This window comes from Elephas maximus, chromosome 4 (genome assembly GCF_024166365.1).
Source record: "Elephas maximus indicus isolate mEleMax1 chromosome 4, mEleMax1 primary haplotype, whole genome shotgun sequence".
In the NCBI taxonomy this organism is placed as follows: Eukaryota; Metazoa; Chordata; class Mammalia; order Proboscidea; family Elephantidae; genus Elephas; species Elephas maximus.
Window position 1 is genome coordinate 153,475,229 of NC_064822.1, and position 22,397 is coordinate 153,497,625.

General features: G+C 39.5%; 1 protein-coding gene across 1 annotated transcript in view; it reads right to left on the bottom strand.

Annotated features, from left to right (window-relative positions):
• The window catches only part of POC1B (POC1 centriolar protein B), a 116,971-nt gene that overhangs the window by 2,149 nt on the left and 92,425 nt on the right, over positions 1 to 22,397 (bottom strand). Inside the window, exon 11 of the mRNA XM_049884023.1 lies at positions 3,481 to 3,696. Coding sequence (XP_049739980.1) covers positions 3,481 to 3,696 — 216 coding nt within the window. The remainder of the gene's footprint in view (positions 1 to 3,480; positions 3,697 to 22,397) is intronic.

The following is a 22,397-nucleotide window of genomic DNA, read 5'->3' on the forward strand; positions in this document are numbered from 1 at the left end:
GCTGTCATGTACCTGTTCATTAGGAGGCACATTAATAACGTTTGGTCATTTCTTTTTGTGATGTTAGTAACTATTCAATGCATAGATCTATTAATTCTTAGGATTACAAATGATGATATTCTAATTCTACAATTTTTTTTTTCCATATATTAGTTGGGGTAATGTATAAGAGATATTTCCCTATCTACTATTTGGTTTTTCAGTGGTACACAGTTCAGTGGAACTGGTTAGTTATTTTAGTTACCAAGTTTCAAGATAATGAGTTAGTTCCCTATCATCCTCTGAAGCTGTCACGAAGGTGAAAGAATAGGAATGAAAAGACTGATTTGGGAGAGACCCTGATGAGGACCCAGCATCAAACATGACATTTTAGGTGAGGAAGTCATGCCAATATAAGAAACAAGAAACAAGCCAACAAAACTGAATTTGACCATGAAGTCAAGAGGTAAACTGCCTTTAAAGGAAGGAAATGTGTAATAAATACAGAGACAGTCACCTCCAGCACAACGCTGAGAAGAGAAATTTGTTAAGTTTAATATGACTTCCAGTGAACACACCTTATGTGACTCTGAGTTTTTGAAAGGCTCTTTCTTACAACCTGTCAGAACTCCAAATCCACCTACATGCCACTTAACTCCAAAGGCCTTGAGAAGTAATCACCGGAATAAAAACACTCACTTAACTAGCACTTTAAACCTTGGCTGCAAAAAAGAATCATTGGGAATGCTTAAGAAACTGATGCCAGGACCTTACCCCAAACCAATGGACATGGATCCTCTGGAGGTGAACACTAGGCATCTGTAAGTTTCTTAACTGCCAGGTGATTATAAGGCACAGCCAGCACTGAGAACTGAGTTAGGCATTTCTATGCAGGAGCTATTCTGACTTGAAGTATTCATTCTGAACAAGCAATTGTATCTCTCTAGTTCACATCTTAACCTCTCTTTCTGTATAATTTGTGACAATGTCTACTCTGACAAATATCAATATCCTCATTCTGCACATTAAAGAGGAACAATAAAAGACTTGTTCAAAGGACACACTGAATCAGCAGAGCTGGAAATGAAACCTTAGGTGTATCCATTTCAATATACCACTTCCCATAAACTACATCTATAGTGGCCAAGAGCAGGAAGACCTTTGGTATATTATTTAAAATCCACTGTATTCCTTCTTTGCAAAGGTAAATTGGCCTCAAAGGACTGGGCAATATTCTAAAATGGGAAAGCAAAACCATAATCACTGGCAGAACACAGCATCATGAATTCTGAAGATGTATTCTCTTGAATTTAAAACACCTGCTGAATGATTAATTCTCACAATAGAAAAAAGAAGTGAAGTAAGAAGCTTTGGAATAAGGGAAGCTATATATTGGACAGTGAGAATATCTTCAGAGTGAAGAACCATCAGCATTAGAGATATTTCACAGTAACCAGACATTTTTCTTCAGGCCCTAAATACCTCTTTTAGAATGACCTAACCTTCTGAACATACCGAATCAAAAATTCCCAGGGATATGAACACACATTTCACTAAAGAAGATATTCAGGCAGCAAACAGATACATGAGAAAATGCTCCCGATCATTAGCCATTAGAGAAATGCAAATTAAAACTACGATGAGATTCCATCTCACACCAACTAGACTGGCATTAATCCAAAAAACACAAAATAATAAATGTTGGAGAGGCTGCGGAGAGATTGGAACTCTCATACACTGCTGGTGGGATTGTAAAATGGTACAACCACTTTGGAAATCCATCTGGCATTATCTTAAACAGTTAGAAATAGAACTACCATACAACCCAGAAATCCCACTCCTCGGAATATACCCTAGAGATACAAGAGCCTTCACACAAACAGATATATGCACACCCATGTTTATTGCAGCTCTGTGTACAATAGCAAAAAGCTGGAAGCAACCAAGATGTCCGTCAACGGATGAATGGGTAAATAAATTGTGGTATATTCACACGATGGAATACTACGCATCGATAAAGAACAGTGACGAATCTCTGAAACATTTCATAACATGGAGGAATCTGGAAGGCATTATGCTGAGCGAAATGAGTCAGAGGCAAAAGGACAAATATTGTATAAGACCACTATTATAAGATCTTGAGAAATAGAAAAAACGGAGAAGAACACATACTTTTGTGGTTACAAAGCGGGGAGGGAGGGAGGGAGGGAGGGAGAGGGCTTTTTATTGATCAATCTGTAGATAAGAACTGCTTTGGGTGAAGGGAAAGACAACACTCAATACAAGGAAGGTCAGCCTAATTGGACTGGACTAAAAGCAAAGAGGTTTCTGGGATAAAATGAAAGCTTCAAAGGTCAGCGGAGCAGGGGCTGGGGTCTGGGGAACTTGGTTTGAGGGGACTTCTAAGACAATGGGCAAAATAATTCTATTATGAAAACATTCTGCATCCCACTTTGAATTGTGGTGCCTGGGGTCCTAAATGCCAAGAAGCAAACATCTAAGATACATCAATTGGTCTCAACCCACCTGGAGCAAAGGCAAAGGAAGAACACCAAGGTCACACGACAACTAAGAACCCAAGAGACAGAAAGGGCCACATGAACCAGAGACCTACATTATCCTGAGACCAGAAGAACTAGTTGGTGCCCAGCCACAATCGATGTCTGCCCTGTCAGGGAGCACAACAGACAACTCCTGAGGGAGCAGGAGACCAATGGGATACAGACCCCAAATTCTCATAAAAAGACCATACCTAATGGTATGACTGCGACTAGAGGAATCCCAGAGACAATGCTCCCCAGAACTTCTAATGGCACAGGACAGGAACCATCCCCGAAGACAAATCATCAGGCATGAAAAGGACTGGTCCAGTGCAGGGGAGAGAGATGCTGATGAAGAGTGAGCTAATTAAATCAGGTGGACACTGGAGAGTGTGTTGGCAACTCTTGACTGGAGGGGGGATGGGAAGATAGAGAGAGAGGGAAGATGGCAAAATTGGCACGAAACGAGAGACTGAAAGGGCTGACTCAATAGGGGGAGAGCAAGTGGGAGAAGGGAGTAAGATGTATGTAAACCTACATGTGACAGACTGATTGGAATGGTAAATGTTCACTTGAAGCTTAATAAAAATTAATTAAAAAAAAAAAAAATCCCCAGGGAAAAGTATGACTGCCCAGAACCAAATACATTTCTAGCATGAAGTATCACCACTGTTCATAGCTCATATTACTGCCTTCTGGCCCTGGGAAGACAGAGACAGCACAAGATGTACATGCGTGTGTGCGTGTGTGTAAGCTCACACATGTGAGTGAACTGACTCTAGACTCACCTCCACAAGATCTTGCTAGAGCAGCTCAGCAGAGCTTATTTTGGCATATGGATTATCACCTTGAACTTGCCTTGCTAAGGAAAAATCTCCCCCGCTCTGTTAAGTCTGCAACCTGCTGTATCCCAGGGATGTTTTGTATTTCTTACCACCCAGTACAAAGCATGCCAGCCCACCTGTGTCAGAACATTGAGCTGTTCCATAATATGTTCTAAAGCATCAGTCACAGCCAGCGGTATGCTTCTTTGGCTCTCGTAGGGTGGGTCACTCATGTCTTCTGTTTTCTTTTTCAGGGCTGCTGGTGAACAGTCTGACACTAATGAAGGGTTCAAGAAATATCCGCTGATCTCTTCACTCTTTTCTGGCAGAGTTCTACCAGAGGTGTCTGTTGTCTTTAACATTATAGAAAAGATATGAAGAATTATACTTTGCAAGCTTTAAAATTATATGTAAAAGTTTTCAGTGCTCCTTTTCTAAAAAGCATAGCTTTACCTTTAAATCGTCCATCCTCAACTATAGCAAATTATGGAAATTACAAGAAGGAAAAAAAGCTCACAGTGAATAGAGAAAATTTATAATTTCCTTGGTTTTTTAAAAAAATTAAATACACTTTACATATATCTGTCTAAGAGATCAAGTATTCTACCATTAAAAAATTTTGTTAAATGCACTTCGTTTAAAAACAAACATACGACAATAAAGAATCTGAAGATAACAATAAAAAAATCCACATATAATAGCATTGAAAATATACACATGCAAAAGAATGAAATTGAGTCTTTACCTCACATCATGTACAAACTTACCTCAAAATGGACTACAGGCATAAATATAAGAGCTACAACTACAAAACTCTCAGAAAACATAGCAGTAAATCTTTCTGTCTTAGTTATCTAGTGCTGCTATAATAGAAATACCACAAGTGGACGTCTTTAACAAACAGAAATTTATTCTCTCACAGTTTAGCAGACTAGAAGTCCAAATTTGGGGTGCCAGCTCCAGGGAAAGATTGATGACAACGGTCTTCCTCCAGAGCCAACAGAGAGAAAAAGCCTTCCCCTGGAGCTGGCACACTGAATTCAGACTTCTGGCCTCCTAAACTGTGAGAGAATAAATTTCTGTTTGTTAAAGCCATCCACTTATGATATTTCTGTTATAGCAGCACTAGATAGCTAAGAATTTGGTACCAGGAGCGGGGTGCTGCTCTAAGAGATACCTACAATGTGGAAGTGGTTTTGAAATTGAGTAATAAGAAGAGGCTGGAAGAGTTTTAAAGTGCCTAATAGTAAAAGAGAATGGGAATTCCAGAACACTTAATTGTGCTACATGGATCAGGAGGCAGTCGTTCAAACAGAATAAGGAGATACTGCATGGTTTAAAATCAGGAAAGGTGTGTTTCAGGGTTATATACTTTCACCATATTTATTCAATCTATATGCTGAGCAAATAATTCCAGAAGCTGAACTACATGAAGAAGAATGGGCATCAAGATTGGAGGAAGACTCATTAACAACCTGCGTTATGCAAATGACACAACCTTGCTTGGTGAAAGTGAAGATGACTTGAAGCATATACTGATGAAGATCAAAGACTACATACTTCAGTATGGATTACACTTCAACATAAAACAAAAATCCACAAAACTGGACCAATAAGCAACATCATGATAAATGGAGAAAATACTGAAGTTGCCAAGGACTTCATTTTACTTGGATCCACAATCAATGCCCACGGAAGCTGCAATCAAGAAATCAAACAATACATTGCATTGGGCAAATCTGCTGCAAAAGACCTCTTTAAAGTGTTAAAAAGCAAAGATGTCACTTTAAGGACTAAGGTGTGCCTGAGCCAAGCTATGGTGTTTTCAGTTGCCTCATATGCCTGTGAAAGCTGAACAATGAATAAGGAATGCCATAGAAGAATTGATGTCTTTGGATTATCATGTTGGTGAAGAATACTGAATATATCATGGACTGCCAGAAGAACAAACAAGTCTGTCTTGGAAGAAATACAGTCAGAGCGTTCCTTGGAAGTGAGGATGGCAAGACTTCATCGCACATGCTTTGGACATGTTATCAGGAGGGACCAGGCCCTCCAGAAGGACATTATGCTTGGTAAAGTAGAGGGTCACTGAAAAAGAGGAAGACCCTCAATGAGATGGTTAGACATAGTGGCTGCAACAATGGGCTCAGGCATAACAATGATTGTGAGGATGGTACAGGACCAGGCAGTGTTTTATTTTGTTGTACAGGGTTGCTATAAGCCAGAACAGATCCAACGGTACCTAACAACAGTAAAAGCCTAGATTGCCTTGAAGAGACTGTTGGTGAAATTATGGACATCAAACACAATTCTGATGAGGGCTAAGAAGGAAGGAAGGAGAGCTATAACACCGGAGATGGCGCAGGTGGCGAGACGCAGCTGCAGAGAAAAAGCAGCAGCAGAACAAGAGACCAGTGCTAGATACTTAGGAGGTGACCCACAGAGCAAGACAGCTGAGTGCCTTCAGGCAGAAGGCTTCTTGGAGGAGTGGGGGTGCCTCTAGGCACTTATCGGTGGAGCTAGGCTGGCCGACCCACGGAGCGACAGAGCTGAGTGCTTCCAGCCATGGTTTTCTGGCAGAATGTGGTGCCTCCAGGCACTTATTGGTAGAGCTAAAGAGCTTTGCAACACTTGCCCAGGTAGTGCAGAGGCAAGGCAGGCCCAAGGGGCCCAAGGGACCAAGAGGCCAAGGAATCAGGAAGAAGAAGCTGAAGAGACAAGGGGCATGGGAAGCAGAGCTGCCTCAGTCTCAAAGGGTGGGGCCATGATCTCTGGGCTCTTAAAGGGTGAGGCTGCAGTTTTCTAGTTTTCAAAGAGTGAGATCTTCATCAACTTATTTCTGGAGTGTGCGCTTGCCTTTTGCTAGTGCCAGCAGGAAGGGGCTGGATCCGCTGCCCAAAGCTGAAGGGGCAGAGCTGCTATGCCCAAGGAGTAGAAGGATAGGGCCTGCCGGGGCTGAGGGGGTGGGGTCACCACTCAGATGAATAGGACCTCCCTCAGCCAGGGGGAGCAGAGTTGCTGTTCCAGGGGCCTGAAAGCGAGGCCATTGCCTAAATGGTCTCAGAGAACAGAGGATTATTTTCAAGACTTGAGAGCTAATGTAATGAGTTCTTTTGACTTTCTTGTGCCTATTATCCCTTCTTTTCCTCCAATTTCTCCCATTCGTAATGAAAATGTCTCCCTTGTGCCTGTTCCACCATTGTACTTTGGAAGCAGATAACCTGTATTCTAGATTTCACAGATGAAGAGGAATTTTGCTCCAGGATGGAATTTGGACTTGATTTAAGACTTTTAGGGTGATATGATGGGGTGCATGTGTTTTACATGTGTCAAGGACATAAATTTTGGAGGACCGAAAGGTGGAATGTTATGGATTGAATTGTGTCCCCCCAAAATATGTGTCAACCTGGCTAGGCCATGGTTCTCAGTATTGTGTCGCTATCCTCCATTTTCTGATCTTATGTAATTATCCTATATGCTAGAAATCTTAACCTCTGTGATGTTAATGAAGCAGGATTAGAGGCAATTATGTTAATGAGGCAGGACTCAGTCTACAAGATTAGGTTGTATCTTGAGTCAAACTCTTTTGAGACATGAAAGAGAGAAATGAGCAGAGAGGAGAGGGACCTCATTACCACCAACCAAGAATAACCAGGAGTGGAGCACATCCTTTGGACCCAGGGTCCCTGAGCTGAGAAGCTCTTAAACCAGGGGGAAAACTTATGACAAGGACTTCCCCCCAGAGCTGACAGAGAAAGAAAGCCTTCTGCTGGAGCTGGCACTCTGAATTTGGACTTCTAGCTTCCTAAACTGTGAGAGAATAAACTTCCGTTTGTTAAAGCCATCTATGTGTGGTATTTCTGTTATAGCAGCACTAGATAACTAAGACACTCTGTAACCTTGGATTTTGCAATTGTTTCTTAGATATGACACCAAAAGCATGTGCAATGAAAGAAAAACAGATAAACTTTATCAGAATTTAAATCTTTTTTGCTTCTAAGGACACTATCAAGAAATAAAAAGATAATGCAGAGAATAGGAGAGAATATTTGCAAATCATATATCTGACAGGTACCTACATTTAGAATAGATTAAAAAATTGCAACTCACTAAAAAGACAAATAACTCAATTTAAAAAATGGTCAAAGAATTTGAATGGATATTTCTCCAAAGAAAATATACAAATGGCCAATAAGCCCATGAAAAGATGTTCAACATCATAAATCATCAGGGAAATGCAGGTCAAAACCACACACAAACACACAAACAATTTTATGCCCACTGGAATGGCCATAATTAAAAAGACAGACAATAACAAGTGTTGGTGAGTATATGAAGGAATTGGAACCCTCATGCATTGCAGATGGAGTTGTAAAATGGTGCAGCCACTTTGGAAAAGTTTGGCAGTTCCTCATAATGTTAAACATAAAGTTACCACATAACTCAGGAATTCTAGTTCTAGGTATATACCCAAGAGAATTGAAAGTGTACATCCAAACAAAACTTCTACACTAATGTTCATGGCAGAAATATTCATAATCGCCAAAAAGTAGAAACAACCTAAATGTCCACCAACTGAGAAATGGGTAAACAAAATGTGCTGTATCCATACATTGGCATATTATTGGCCCACAAAAAGGAATGAAGTATTGATACAGGCTATAATATGGATGAAACTTAAAAACATTATGCAAAACCAGACACAAAAGGCCACATATTGTATGATTTCATTTACTTGAAATGTCCAGAATAGGCAAATCTATAGAGACAGACTCTAGACTAGTGGTTGCCAGGGCCTAGAAGGAGGGGCGAATGGGTAGAGATTGTTAATAGGTATTGGGGGGCAAAAATGTTCTAAAATTCTTTTGAGGTGGTTTATATTCTAAAATTAGATAGTAGTGACAGTTGTATAACTCTGGGAAATATAAAACCCACTAAATTACATATTTTTAAAGGGTGGAGTTTGTGGTATGGGAATTATATCTCATTACAGCTCCTATTAAAACAAACAAAAACCCAAAGAAATATATTTTATAATTAAAAAAAATTTAAATCAATTTTACATTTCTGATTATTAGCTTGAGACATGAGCATTCTTGACAGGGGTTACCTAAAACATGGACAATATGCATCTAATGATGATGATAATGATACTAATAATGATGACAATTAGCACAGATAGAGTTTACTGTGTGCTTGGCACTGTTTTAAGTGCTTTATACATATTAACTAATACAATAACCCTATAAGGTAGGTTCTACTATTTTCCCCATTTTAGGAATGAGGAAAAAGACCTGATGAGGTTAAATAACTTACTGAAGGCCACACAGTGAGGAAAAGTGTATGAAATATAACCAATCATAAATCTGAGAGGCCAAAGCACTCTGAGCACTATAACTTTGGGATTAAAGACAATTGTTCTCCATGATCCTTCCAATCATTTTTTAGGAAGATGAAAACTTTCAAGTTTCCTTCTGCCATAATCCTACTAACTTACCATTTGCTAAAAAAATAACAAAAAGCTTATTTTTAAAAAATATGTATTAAAAAAATCAGTATTCCTACCTTGATAAATACATCTGCTCAGGGTCTTTTCATTTGTTCATGCAACTAATATTTCTGGAGCCTACCCTGCGCCAAGCACTATTCTAAATGGTGAGAATTCAGCAAAGGACAACATGGTCCAAGGCCCTGCCCTGCCCTCTTGGAGCTCACATTTTGGTGCCGGCAGTCATTGGAGGAACTCTTCTACTTTTTCCCCTCAGGGGTTTAGGAACTTATATTTTTGTTTTATTGTCTAGTAGGCTACATTTATCTTGAAAAACCACCCAAGTCTCTGAGGAGCTGGGCTCTACACCCCACATTTTTCATCTTTAGAATGTGCCTGACAATGTTAAAATGTGAACCTAAAATACCTGAATGAGAATGACTTTATATGGTAGGAGGCATTCATTAAAACTCCTGCCCACAAAACAAGCCCAGTCACTATCACTTTGAATTGCTCAACTTCCTGTGACCAAGAAAAGCTAAAATGTCCAGAAGCAGAACTCCAAGCAATCACATAACATGGAAGAACAAACTAACATAAAGGATTTTTAATGCTGTCAATATTCATAAGAATCTATGACCCTCCTATTCATGCTCTAAGCTAGGAAACTGGGAAAGCAACACATAGCACTTACCTACATGGGTCCCCAACTACTGAGCTGTTAACAAAGACTAAAAAGAAAGCAGTGTAAAAGGTGAGTACGGACTACACAAAGAATTCTCCAAGAAGCCCTGTCCCATGATCACAGACTGTGTTCCTGACCCTAGGCTGCCACATTACTCACTGGGACAATGCGTGGTGGCAATGCACAACCATCCTCATCCAAAAGAAATAATTCCTGCTCAAAAGACTGGTGATTTTTACCCTGCTTCTAAAAATTTTTTTTTTCTGCTGTGCCTCCATGGCCTTCCTGGTCCTGGCAGCACGGATGAGTACTTTTTTGACCTTCAAATCTCAGTTTAATCATCATGTCTTCAGAAAAGTAGCCCCTGACCACCCTACCTAAGCCGGACCCTCCACTTTCCAGCATGACATCCTGATGTTTTCCTCCATAACAGATCAGAGTTTGCATTCATACATGTGTTCCTTGTCTATTTCCCCTACTAGACTGCACACTACCTGCTCTTCTCACCACTGTATCCCCAGGACCTAGCAGAGTGCCCAGTTCTTAGCAGATCTGAATATTTTTTATTATGTTAACCACTCATATACAGGTTTTATTACTATTCTCAAAGATGGAAACCAACTTATCCATAACGAAGACAGTTTTTTACATGGGTCACAACATATGTACTTAAGTATGTACACACATGGCCACAAATATCACAAGTCATATCATAACAACAGCTACAGCTGTTCATGGGAAAAAGTCCCAGCCTAATTAACAAGCCAGTCATTAAACTCTGGGGGTTTGTAGTCAGGGTAGTTAATGAAGAAAGGGCAATAGAAAAATGGGTGAAGAAAAGATTTAAGACCATAGATAGCCCCAAGCTATAAAAGAGCTCCAATATAGTTTTAATTTTCTTGCTTGGGACTAGCAAAAAATATTATTACTATGTGACATATGAAGATAAACAAAAAAAAAAAAAGGAAAGGATATGGGAAGAGACAAGAAAAATGCTAGATCTCCATTCAGCAACATTAGCCACTTAACATGTCTGTCTTTCAAAGGTATTAAAATCTAAGTATTAGCAGATTCCTCCCTATCAGCCAGTCCTGCCTTTGTATCCTGTCTGTATAGGGAAAGAGTGGGATGCATGGCTTGGGGAAGTTTCAAAGCACTTATTTACAAAATTAAAACAACAAAAACAAACTAAAAAAAAAAAAAATCTTAGAAAAGAAAAAATATGTTGTGTAAGACTTTAGACTATTAGAAGTCCAGCAACTGAGATTTCAGTACCTGCTGCTCTCAATACATTGAGGTCCTCTCCTATTGCAAAGTTGCTAATACTCATTTTGTGAGCAAATGCTTACTAAGCACCTGCATTATGCTCAGCATTTACCAATGATAAATGTGAGCACAATGTGCTGTCTGTCCTCAAGGAGTCCATATTATGGTGAAAGAATTAAGACAAGGCAGGGCCTAGGCCTCCCACAGCGTCTGGCACATTGCAGGCATTGCTGAATGAGCAAGAAACACAAGCAGACAAATGGCTGTAAGACTGCAAAAAGGACAAACGCTTTGGTAGTTTATAAAAGGAGGAAATCACACCACATTTCCTTTTCTTATCTCTTCTATTGCTGACATTTGAAGTTCAGTTGGGGTAATGATCATCCATTCACAGATTCATTCAACAAATGAGAAGCTCCTATGGCAGGCATTAGAGCTACAGCATAGAACAAGTCAGACATGGCACTCCATGGAGCTGACACTCTCCAGGGAACCACTTTATCCAAGAGAATGGCAGGGCAATCAACACCCTCAAGTCCTCCTCTGGACAAGCTCTTGGCTGCCATCTCAGACTAGAAGCACAGGCTTACCAAGGGCTTAGCATGAATCTGAGGGGCTGAGGAATCCTTATCTCCACAGGTTAAAAGACCCACTTCCTACGCAACAGATAAACCAGAGAAAAAGGTAGAGTTAACTGATGCAAACTACCTTGAAAGTTTCTGAGAGCTAGACATAAAACATGTCACACCCTGGGGACAAATGACCCTTAACAGGTTGTTTAAATGCCATGATTAATTGTAAGGCATAAATCTTCACTTGTCACTTACATTAGAGAATAAATTATTTTAATACCTGAATAGAAAAGTGAAAGTTGTGGCACTGCCAAATAAGAATTTTTAGGAAATTAATCATCGAACTATATAATGAAAGTCCACACCTGTACTATTTATATAATTAACAAAGGAACATTCAGGATACTGTGGTGATCAATTACATACACATGTTCATATATTACATCTATTCCCCTTCCCCCTCTCCCCTTCTCTCCTCTGTCCACTACCCTCTCCACTCACGCACTGTCCAGGCTGGCAAGTCAGAATTAATCACTGGCTCCATTTCACTCCCCTGAGACATTTTTCCTGCCATTGGTGGAGCATTTATCACTTCTTGTTATATGTGTGATACTAGATTATGCCTTCCTCTTGAGGGTAGGAGCCATGACTTTATCATCTTTTTCCTCAGGTGCCTACCATAGTGTATAAACACAGCTAGGGCTCAGCACTAATTGAACTTAGTAATTCAATTGCCCATCCTGCATCAGCTGAGCCATCCACAAAAAATAAGTATTCATAACCAGCGTTTGCAGAAAAATATCCCCAAGTTAAGCCAATCCCATTCTCCGCTGAAGGCTTCTCAGAGGCGTAATGAGGAAGCAACGCAAATGTAACAACCTAACTGCGAATGGCTTTTTGATTTTATCCCCCAGAAGCATATTTGAGAGGTTCCCATGGAAAGGCGTAGAGATTTTCTGACAATACAGATGCAAAAATGTAGGCGTTTCATACGTAAAGCTAATAAGTCATCTGGACTTCAGATACCTCTGAAATAAATGGGTAAAAACAAGTCGGTTTTGGTTTAAAACTGACATTTCCAGTCTTGGTTCAATTCTGTAAGTGAAAAACAAAACAAACACAAGGCAAAAAAGGCTACTCAAAAGTGGCTTGATCTGCCTCCAGCCCAAGTGAGTTTCCCATCATTGAAGGTTCTAAAATAGACTCTGGATGGTCACTTGTCAGGGATATTGTGAGAAATATGCAAACAACAGATCAAAAAATTCAACTGAATGACCTTTAAAGTCCTTTCCATTCCTGACATTCTGAGATTTTTAAATCACCACACACACACACACACACACACACACACACACACACACACACGTATGAATAAAATGCCTGCCTGAAATAGACTAGGATAAAAAAAGCATAACAAAAAATCTTTTCCCTAGACAAAAAGGGAAGCAAATATTTGTTTTCTAAAGAAAGATCTTTTATTTTCAATGATAGCATGTAGGATAGGGGTTGGAAACTCCAATATTCTCTATATAGGACCTAAACCAGTAAAGACACATCATTCATTCAAACTATTTTATTTAGCATCTATGTGCTAGGCAAAACTCTAAGTGCCAGAGACACAGGAGTGCATTAGTTACAGCATTAGGGTTGTAACAAACTGTCACCATCCTAATGGCTTAAAATTCATTATCTTACAGTTCTGGATGTGAGAAACCCCAAATGGGTCATATTAGGCTAAAATCTAGGTGTCAACAGAGCTGCATTCCTTTTGGAGGCTCTAGGGGAGAATCTATTCCATGCCATTTCCAGCTTATACAGGCTGCCCACATTCCTTAGCTTGTGGCCACATCACTCCAATATCTGCTTCTGTTGTTACATCTCCTTCTTTAATTCTACCTTTCTCTTTCCCTTAGATGGATCCCTGTGATAACGCTGAGCCCACCTGGATAATGCCGAATAATCTTCCCATCTCAGGATCCTTAATTTAACATTTGCAAATGTAAGCAAACACATCCACAGATTCTGGGGATGAGAACACAGACACCTTTGTGAAGCCATTATTCAAGAAGTGAAGAAACAGAAAAGACCCTGCTATTACTCCAATGAGAAGGTAGAAAATAAATATACAGATATTTTATATAAATTCAGGTAGTGACAAGGGTTATGAAGAAAAATAAAGCCAAGTTAGGTGCTACATTAGAGAGGGTGATGAAGGAAAGCCTCTCTGACAAGGTAACATTTGAGCAGATACCCTAATGACAAGAGGCTGTCAGTCACGTGAATTTCTAAGGAAAGAATGTTCCAGGCAGAGGGAACATAAGTGCAAATAACCTGATACAAGAACATATTTGGAAAGCTAAGGAACAGTGAGAGGCTAGGGTGGTTGAAGTGGGGTGAGGGAGAGGGAAAGTGGTAGAAAATGAGACGAAGCCAGGGACCAAATCATGAGCGGCTTTTTAAGCCAGGGTAGAGACTGAGGTAGGAAGGTAATGGTCCAGAAGCCAAGTGAGGAAAGAATTTCAAGGAGGGAGTGATCACCAGAATCAACTGGTGCAGAGAGGCTGATTGAGATGTTGTAGATGCTGTTAGGTGCCATCGAGTTCGGTCTGACTCATAGTGACCCTATGCACAAGAGAATGAAACACTGTCTGATCCTGCACCATCCTCACAATTGTTGCTATATTTGAGCACATTGTTGCACAGTCACTGTGTCAATCCATCTCGTTGAGGGTCTTCCTTATTTTCATTGATCCTCTACTTTACCAAACATGATATCCTTCTCTAGGGACTAATCCTTCCTAATAACATGTCCAAAGCATGTAACACAAAGTCTCGCCATCCTCCCTTCTAACGAGCATTCTGGCTGTACTCCTTCCAAGACAGGTTTATTCACTCTTCTGTCCAGCACCATAATTATTCACTCTGCTTCACCAACACCATAATTCAAAGGCATCAATTCTTCTTGGGTCTTCTTTATTCACTGTCTACCTTTCACATGTATACAAGGCAACTGAAAATTCCATGGCTTGAGTCAGGTGCACCTTAGCCCTCAAGGTGACATCTTTAAAGAGGTCTTTTGCAGCAGATTTGCCCAATGTAATACGTCATTTGATTTCTTGACTGCTACTTCCATGGGCATTGATTATGGACCCAAGTAAAACGAAATCCTTGACGATTTCAATATTTCCTCTGTTTATCATGATGTTGCTTATTGGTCCAGTCCTGAAGATTTTTGTTTCACATTGAAGTGTAATCCATACTGAAGGCTGTAGTCTTTATCAGTATGTGCTTCAAGTCTTCTTCACTTTCAGCAAGCAAGGTTGTGTCACCTGCATCACACAGGTTGTTAATTAGTCTTCCTCCAATCCTGATGCCCCATTCTTTTTTTTCATATAGTTCACCTTCTTGGATTATCTGCTGAGGATACAGACTGAAAAAGTATGGAGAAAGATACGACCCTGGCGCACACCTTTCTTGATTTTAAACCACACAGGACCCCCTTGTGCTGTTCAAATGACTGCCTCTTGGCCTATGTACAGGTTCCACATGAGCCCAATTAAGTGTTCTGGAATTCTCATTCTTCACAAAGTTATCCATAATTTGTTATGATCCACACAGTCGAATGCCTTTGCATAGTCAATAAAACACAGGTAAACATCTTTCTAGTATTCTCTGCTTTCAGCCAACATCCATCTGACATCAGCAATGATATCCCTGGTTGCATGTCCTTTTCTGAATCTGGCTTGAATTTCTGGCAGTTCCCTGTTGACATACTGCTGTAACCATTTTTGAATTATCTTCTACAACATTTTACTTGTGTATGATATTAATGATTTTAAGATGAGTCACTGGGATCTCAACATGTGTGGTTTCAGTGGAATGGTGCAGACAAAATCTAGATTGAAGCAGGTTCAGGAGAGAAGAAAGCAAAGAAATGAAGACCGTGAACATAGATAACTCTTTTGAGAAGTTTTACTGTAAAGGGTAGCAGAGCAATAGGACAGAAGCTGGAAAGGTATGAGGGGCCAATAGTATTCATTTTTAAAGGTAATAAATATATTACAAATGCATGCTGATGGAAAAGGTCAAGTGCAAAGAGTTGATGGCACAGGACTGTGAGGGGATAACTACTCACTAATGGGTTGGCAGTGCGGAGAGAGCCCCTGGCACTTTGTATAAATAAATTTAAGGGAGACCAGTCAGTTTAGCTGTATACTAAAATTCAGCTGCTTGGGTATAGGCAAACACTGGGCAGAGAAATAGATTTCACCTAGGTTGGAGTTTTCCTGGGCGAGAACAACAGAGAGAGCTGGGGACATGAGCATGGATGTAATGATGGGCAGTAGAATCTAACCGGGAAAAGGAGAGAGGCAAAGACATAAGGCATGGCCAGTGGAAAGGCAATAGGCTAGAAGGATTGGAGGTCCTTGTGGGGTTGAAAAATGACCAAAATTGGAGGACTAGAGAAGTGGTGGCCGAAGAGTGGGAGGCTTTTCACTGAGTTTACCAACAGCACAAAAAGGATTCAGACAGTCACTGAGTTCATCTGAGAATCCTAGCAGAGGGTGCTGTCTTTCAGAAGTGACTCAGAGTGCTGTTCTATCTTCTGGTTCTTTCCCTAAGATCAAAAGCCAGTGTTGCACAAGGAGTAAGTGGCTCAGTTGGGAAAACAGAGGGGGAAAAAAAAAGGTCAGGAAAGGTGTACATCAAGGTTGTATCCTTCCACCATACTTATTCAACATGTATGCTCAGCAAATAATCCCAGAAGCTAGACTCTATGAAGAAGAATAGGGCATCAGGATTGGAGGAAGACTCATTAACAACCTGCATTATGCAAATGACACAATCTTGCTTGCTGAAAGTGAAGAGGGCTTGAAGCACTTACTGATGAAGATCAAAGACCACACAGCCTTCAGTATGAATTACACCTCAGCATAAAGAAAACAAAAATCCATAAAACTGGACCAATAAGCAACATCATGATAAACAGAGAAAATACTGAAGTTGTCAAGGATTTCATTCTACTTGGATCCACAATTGACACCCATGGAAGCTGCAGTCAGGAAATCAAATGAAGTACTGCATTGGGCAAATTTGCTGCAAAAGATCTCTTTGAAGTGTTAAAAAGCAAAGATGTCACCTTGAAGACTAAGGTGTCCCTGACCCATGCCATGCTGTTTTCAATTGCCTCATATGCATGTGAAAGAAGACTGAAGAAGAATCAATGCCTTTGAATTATGGTGTTGGTGAAGAATACTAAATATACCATGCACTGCCAAAAGAACAAACAAATCTGTTTTGGAAGAAGTACAGCCAGAACGTTCCTTAGAAGCAAAGATGGCAAGACTTCGTCTCACATACTTTGGACATTTTATCAGGAGGAATCAGTCCCCGGAGAAGGATATCATGCTTGGTAAAGTAGAGGGTCAGTGAAAAAGAGGAAGACCCTCAATGAGATGGACCAACTCAGTGGCTCCAACAATGGGCTCAAGCATGACGACGATTGCAAGGATGGCGCAGGTCCAGACAGTGTTTCTGTTGTACATACGGTCGCTATGAGTTGGAACCAATTTGACAGCACCCAACAACATGTTCCTGATGGAGAGAACCCCATCTCATCTATCTTAAATACCTGTAGAGTATGTTGTATATCCTGATCACATCTAATTTAAAAGTATTTCTAGGAGAAAATCAGAGAATGTCATATGAAAGCTGCGTCTCCCAAACTAAATCTGCTGAGCTGAGGAAAACTTCTTGTTTTTCCCTTGGGAGAAATCACATCTCCTTAGAGCCTTCAGGCTTTGGGGGGATAAGTTTTTATAGAGAACTTTGGTTTTTTTTTTCTTTCAAACCAAATTGGAAATTTCGTTTTTTGTCAGAAGACTTGAACAATACGCTCGTGTGTAACTATCAACTAGAATGTCTGAATGATTAACTTAGCCCCTTAGAAAAGATGACTGAGACCACAAATCCACTCTCTGACTTTGTCTTTAATTTTCATATTCATCTCTAGAGAAGTATTAATTTTGAAGCCATGAATGGGTAGGATACAACTCAAAAACATACAACTAGGATGAATAAAATCTGCACAAAATTTTTTCTTGTTTCACTTCTTACATTACTAGGAAAATACAAATTATAAAATCCTTAAAGGAAGATCTGCCTTCTAATGGCCTGTGCTGAGCCTAGAACAGTGCACTGCACTAGATACACCTTCATTAATAACAAAGCACGGACAAAAATTCTTTGTGTGGGGGGGTAGGGGATGGAGACAGGTAGTCAGTGAAATGGAATTAGCGTTCTTTTTCTGAGTTAATATTAAACCAAAGAGGCTACAGATATGTTATTTCTAGTATTCCAGAAAAATAAAACACTATTTTCTGTAAATTCAAATGAAAGACGCACAGCTATTACTTCTTTTGTGAACCCTGTTGTCATAGCTCTTATTATCCTTATTATCTCTTTCATATAGAATGCAATCAAGGACTATTTACGCAGCATACTAAAATGACTAGCAGAAATAAAACACCATTATTTATAACTATCCTCCACTTTTTGATGAAAACAGGTGTGTATGCATGTGCGTGTGTGGATGCATGTGTGAAAGAGAAATTAATTCTGATGCAGGAAACAGCTCATATTACCCAATGATGAAAAAGATATTTTGTATTCAAGTAGATAACGTTGTTGTTAGTTGTCGTCGAACAGATTCTGACTCATGGCGACCCGATGTGTGCAGAGTAGAACTTTTCCACAGGGTTTTCAAGGCTGTAGCCTTTCAGAAGCATATCACCAGTCCTGTCCTCTGCATGGGTTTAAACTGCCAACCTTTCAGCTAGTAGTTGCATGCTTAACCATTTGCGCCGCACAGGGACTCTCCAAGTAGGTATTACATCGTGGAAAAAAATTGAGGGCTTGACATGGTCATATCTGGTTTTATTTCACCTACATCATGTCTCAGAGAAGCCATCTGTTCACCTTCCAGAGTTCTGCCCTCTTTGCGTACACAAAAGCAACTGAGTAAAATTAATATGAGTGAATAAAAAATACAACCTCACTGCGACACTAACATTTTTTAATCTGTCAGTAATCTTTCTCTTTTTATTTGATAACAAGTGATTTTTTAAAAAGTTCCAACTCTGCTTTAAAAAAATTCAAATCCATATACATGAAACGTACAAAGAATAATAAAGCATTTACCATCTCCCCAGCTTAAGAAATGGTATTACAAGTAGAGTTGGAGTACTGTGTACTCTTTTCTGATCTATTTCATTTCCCTCTTGGAGGATATCACCATCTTGAATATGGTTGTCTGTCATTCTAAAGCATGTCCCTTTAATTTTATTACATATGTAGATATCCCTAAACTACAGTATTGTTTTTGCATATATTAAAATCCATTAAAAAAAAAACCTTGCTGTCGAGTTGATTTTGATTCATAGTGACCTTGTACAACAAAGTAGAACTGCCCCATAGGTTTTCCAAGCAGTAGCTGGTAGAGTTGAACTGCCAATTTTCTGGTTAGCAGCCAAGCTCTTAACCACTATGCCATCAGGGCTCCTTTACATATATTAGAACTTCATATAAAAGATTATTATATTAAATCATTTTGTTGTATTTTGTTAATCTACATTGCTTGTTAGATTTGTTCATGGTGACGCCTGTAACTCTAATTCACTTATTTTTGCTACCGAATTCCAGTGACTGTCTATTCCACAATTTATATATCCACTCTACTGTTAACCAACATTGAACGCTATAATAAGCATCCTTGTAAATGTCTCCTCGTATACAGGAATCAATTGCTGGAGGAGGACAGCATGTTTACTGAAGCAGGGGGCTAGCAAGAGAGAAAGAAACCTGGGTGAGATGAATTGGCATACTAGCCGTAATGATGGACTCGAACACGTCAGTGATCATAAGGATGACAGAGGCCCAGGCAATGTTTCATTCTGTTGTACATAAGGTCACCATGAGTCAGAGTCAACTTGATGGCAGCTATCCTGTTTATCTAGTGAGTCCCTGACCTTCAGATTTCTTCAAAATTTTCCTGGCAAAACTTGGTTCTTTGCTCTTTCATGTTAACTTTAAAATTACCTATTTAAGTTTCATTAAAAATCTTACTCAGATTTTTACTGGAATTACCTCAAATTTATGGATATTTGGGGGGAACTGACATATTTATGACATTGGATGTTTTTTGAGGGCAATACTGTATTTATTGTTCTAGTGAATATAACTACATGATTTGAGAATAACAGCAATGTATATTCATAGCTAGGTACTGAGAACCAACCTTCTGTTTATTTATTATTCATTAAATAATTAAAAAGAATGAAAGCTTTCTATGTAGACTCAGTATACAGTGTACATTGTATTAAAACCGAAACCAAACCCATTGCCGTCAAGTCAATTTCAACACACAATGACCCTACAGGACAGAGTAGAACTGCCCCACAGGGTTCCCAAGGGGTGACTGGAGGATTTGAACTTCCGACTTTTTGATTAACAGCCAAGCTCTTAACCACTGTGCCACCAGGGTTCCAGTACATTAAATTAGTTGACTTTTAATTTGCATTTGCGAAATAATGAAATCTTTCCTCATCTTCCCCAAATAGATGCAATTTCTCCCCTCTCCAAATCTCTATAATACTTCAATTTTGTATCTTAAGATAACTGTCAAGCATTTCCTTGCATTTCTGCTATTTTTGATATCATATTGTCACAGATTGAATTGTGTCCTTCAAGAATACCTGCCAACTTGGCTAGGCCATGATTCCCAGTATTGTGTGATTGTCCACCATTTTGTCATCCGATGTGATTTTCCTATGTGTTGTAAATCCTACTTCTATGATGTTCATGAGGTGGGATTAGCGGCAGTTATGTTAATGGAGTAAGATTCAATCTACACGATTAGGTTGCATCTTAAACCAATCTCTTTTGAGACATAAAAGGGAGAAGTGGGCAGAGAGACATGGGGACCTCATGCTGCCAAGAAACAAGAGCCAGGAAAACAGCGCATCCTTTGGACCAGGGGTCTCTGCATTTGAGAGGCTCCTTGACCAGAGAATATTGATGACAAGGACCTTCTCCCAGAGCTGACAGAGAGAAAAAGCCTCTTCCTGGATTCGGATTTCCAGCCTCCTAGAGTGTGAGAGAATAAATTTCTCTTTGTTAAAGCCATCCAATCGTGATATTTCTGTTATAGCAGCACTAGATAACCAACACACACATCATTATCTATGATATCATATAATATGTGGTTATATTAATGGGACATCAAGTCATGCAGACTTGGGTTTAATCCTGTCTCTCCTCTGTATTGACTGTATGACCTTGGTCAAATTACTTAACCTCTCGAAGCCTTAGTTTCTTCATCTGTAAGGTGGAGATAATATTTTGGTTTTGGTTATATTATAAGGTTGTCAGGAGAATGTAGGTAAAGAACTTAATCTATAGTTTGTGTTCAATTACCTATCATCATCAGTATCACCATATTGTATCTCCTTCTGTACCCATTAACTTCTAAATTGCACCTTTCTAGAAGGCAGAAGCCATAGCTTACCTTCTTTCAGACGGTAGGCAACATACTCAGTACCTCCTGCATATAGCACACATAAAAAAATTAACAAAAGTTTGTTGAAACAAACTTTTTTCCCTTGCCTATCTATGTGTCTGGTTTCTTAATAATAAGCTATTCAAGGGCAGGTGGGAGTTCAATAAGTAAATAAATAAACCATACTAAATAAATGTTAACTGAGTAGTAAATGGAAACCCTGGTGGCATAGTGGTTAAGTGCTACGGCTGCTGACCAAAAAGGTTGACAGTACAAATCTACCAGGTGCTCCTTGGAAACTCTACGGGGCAGTTCTATTCTGTCCTACAGGATTACTGTGAGTAGTAAATGAACAAAGTACATGCTGAATGCACATTTAAGATGAAAATCACTGTTCGACAAACCCCAAACAAAAAATTAAGACATTTTCAGATGTACTTTAAAAAAGAAAGAAGGGTTTCCATTTTCAGGCATCTGATTAAAAAAATATACAATACTTAGTAAACAAAGATTCCACATCTATTTAAAAATTCTGGTCTGCATCTTCTCTCTCCAGTCTTACCTGGGCCCTACCCAATGCTTCTGCCAACCTGAAGTGTCTACAGTTCCCTGAATTCACCATCCTCCCTCTGTCTATCCCCATCCCAATTCTCCAGCATACGCACACACACACACACACACACACACACACACACACTCCTTATTTAACCACTCCACTAATGTACTCCCATAGCAACTTATGCATATATCACTATCACTGGACTTTTGACTCATTCACCCGTATATTCCCATTGCTGGGTATATAACAGGTAATCAACAAATATACTGAATAGAAGAAAGACTAATTCATATTAGTTGTCTCCTTTGTTCACCCCTCCCTCTCTACTCACTGTTCAACTCACTTGATACTAGTTTCACCTGTAGTATTCCATCAGAAGAGCTCTCCAAAAAGATACCAATAATCTCTGCTAAATTCCAATCCTTACACTAATTTTCAGCAATGTTGACTACTCCCATCCTTCTTGAAACACTCCTCCTTTGGCTGCATGACACCACACTCTCCTTGTTTTCTTGCCACTTGTTCATACTTCTCGGCCTCCTCTGCAGGCTCATTCTCTTCCATGAGACCATTAAATGTTAAAATTTCCCAAGACCTAGTCCTACACCTTCTTTTTACTCTGTACTCTCAACTCGAGCAATATTATCAAAGTCCACATCTTCAGTTACCATCTATATGCAGAAGACTCAGGCATTTAAATTTCCATCCAGACCTTTCCTTTAAGCTCCAGATATCTGTACACAATTGCATACCTGCCATGTACTCCTACATGTCTCAAAGACACATCAGACTCAATATTTCCAAAATGGAACTTGTGATCACAGATTTAATACTCTCAAAAGTTTTCCTACCCAGATAAATGAATGGCATGTCCTTGTTCATGCTAGAAATCTGGGAATTATCCATGATAATCATCTTCTTACCC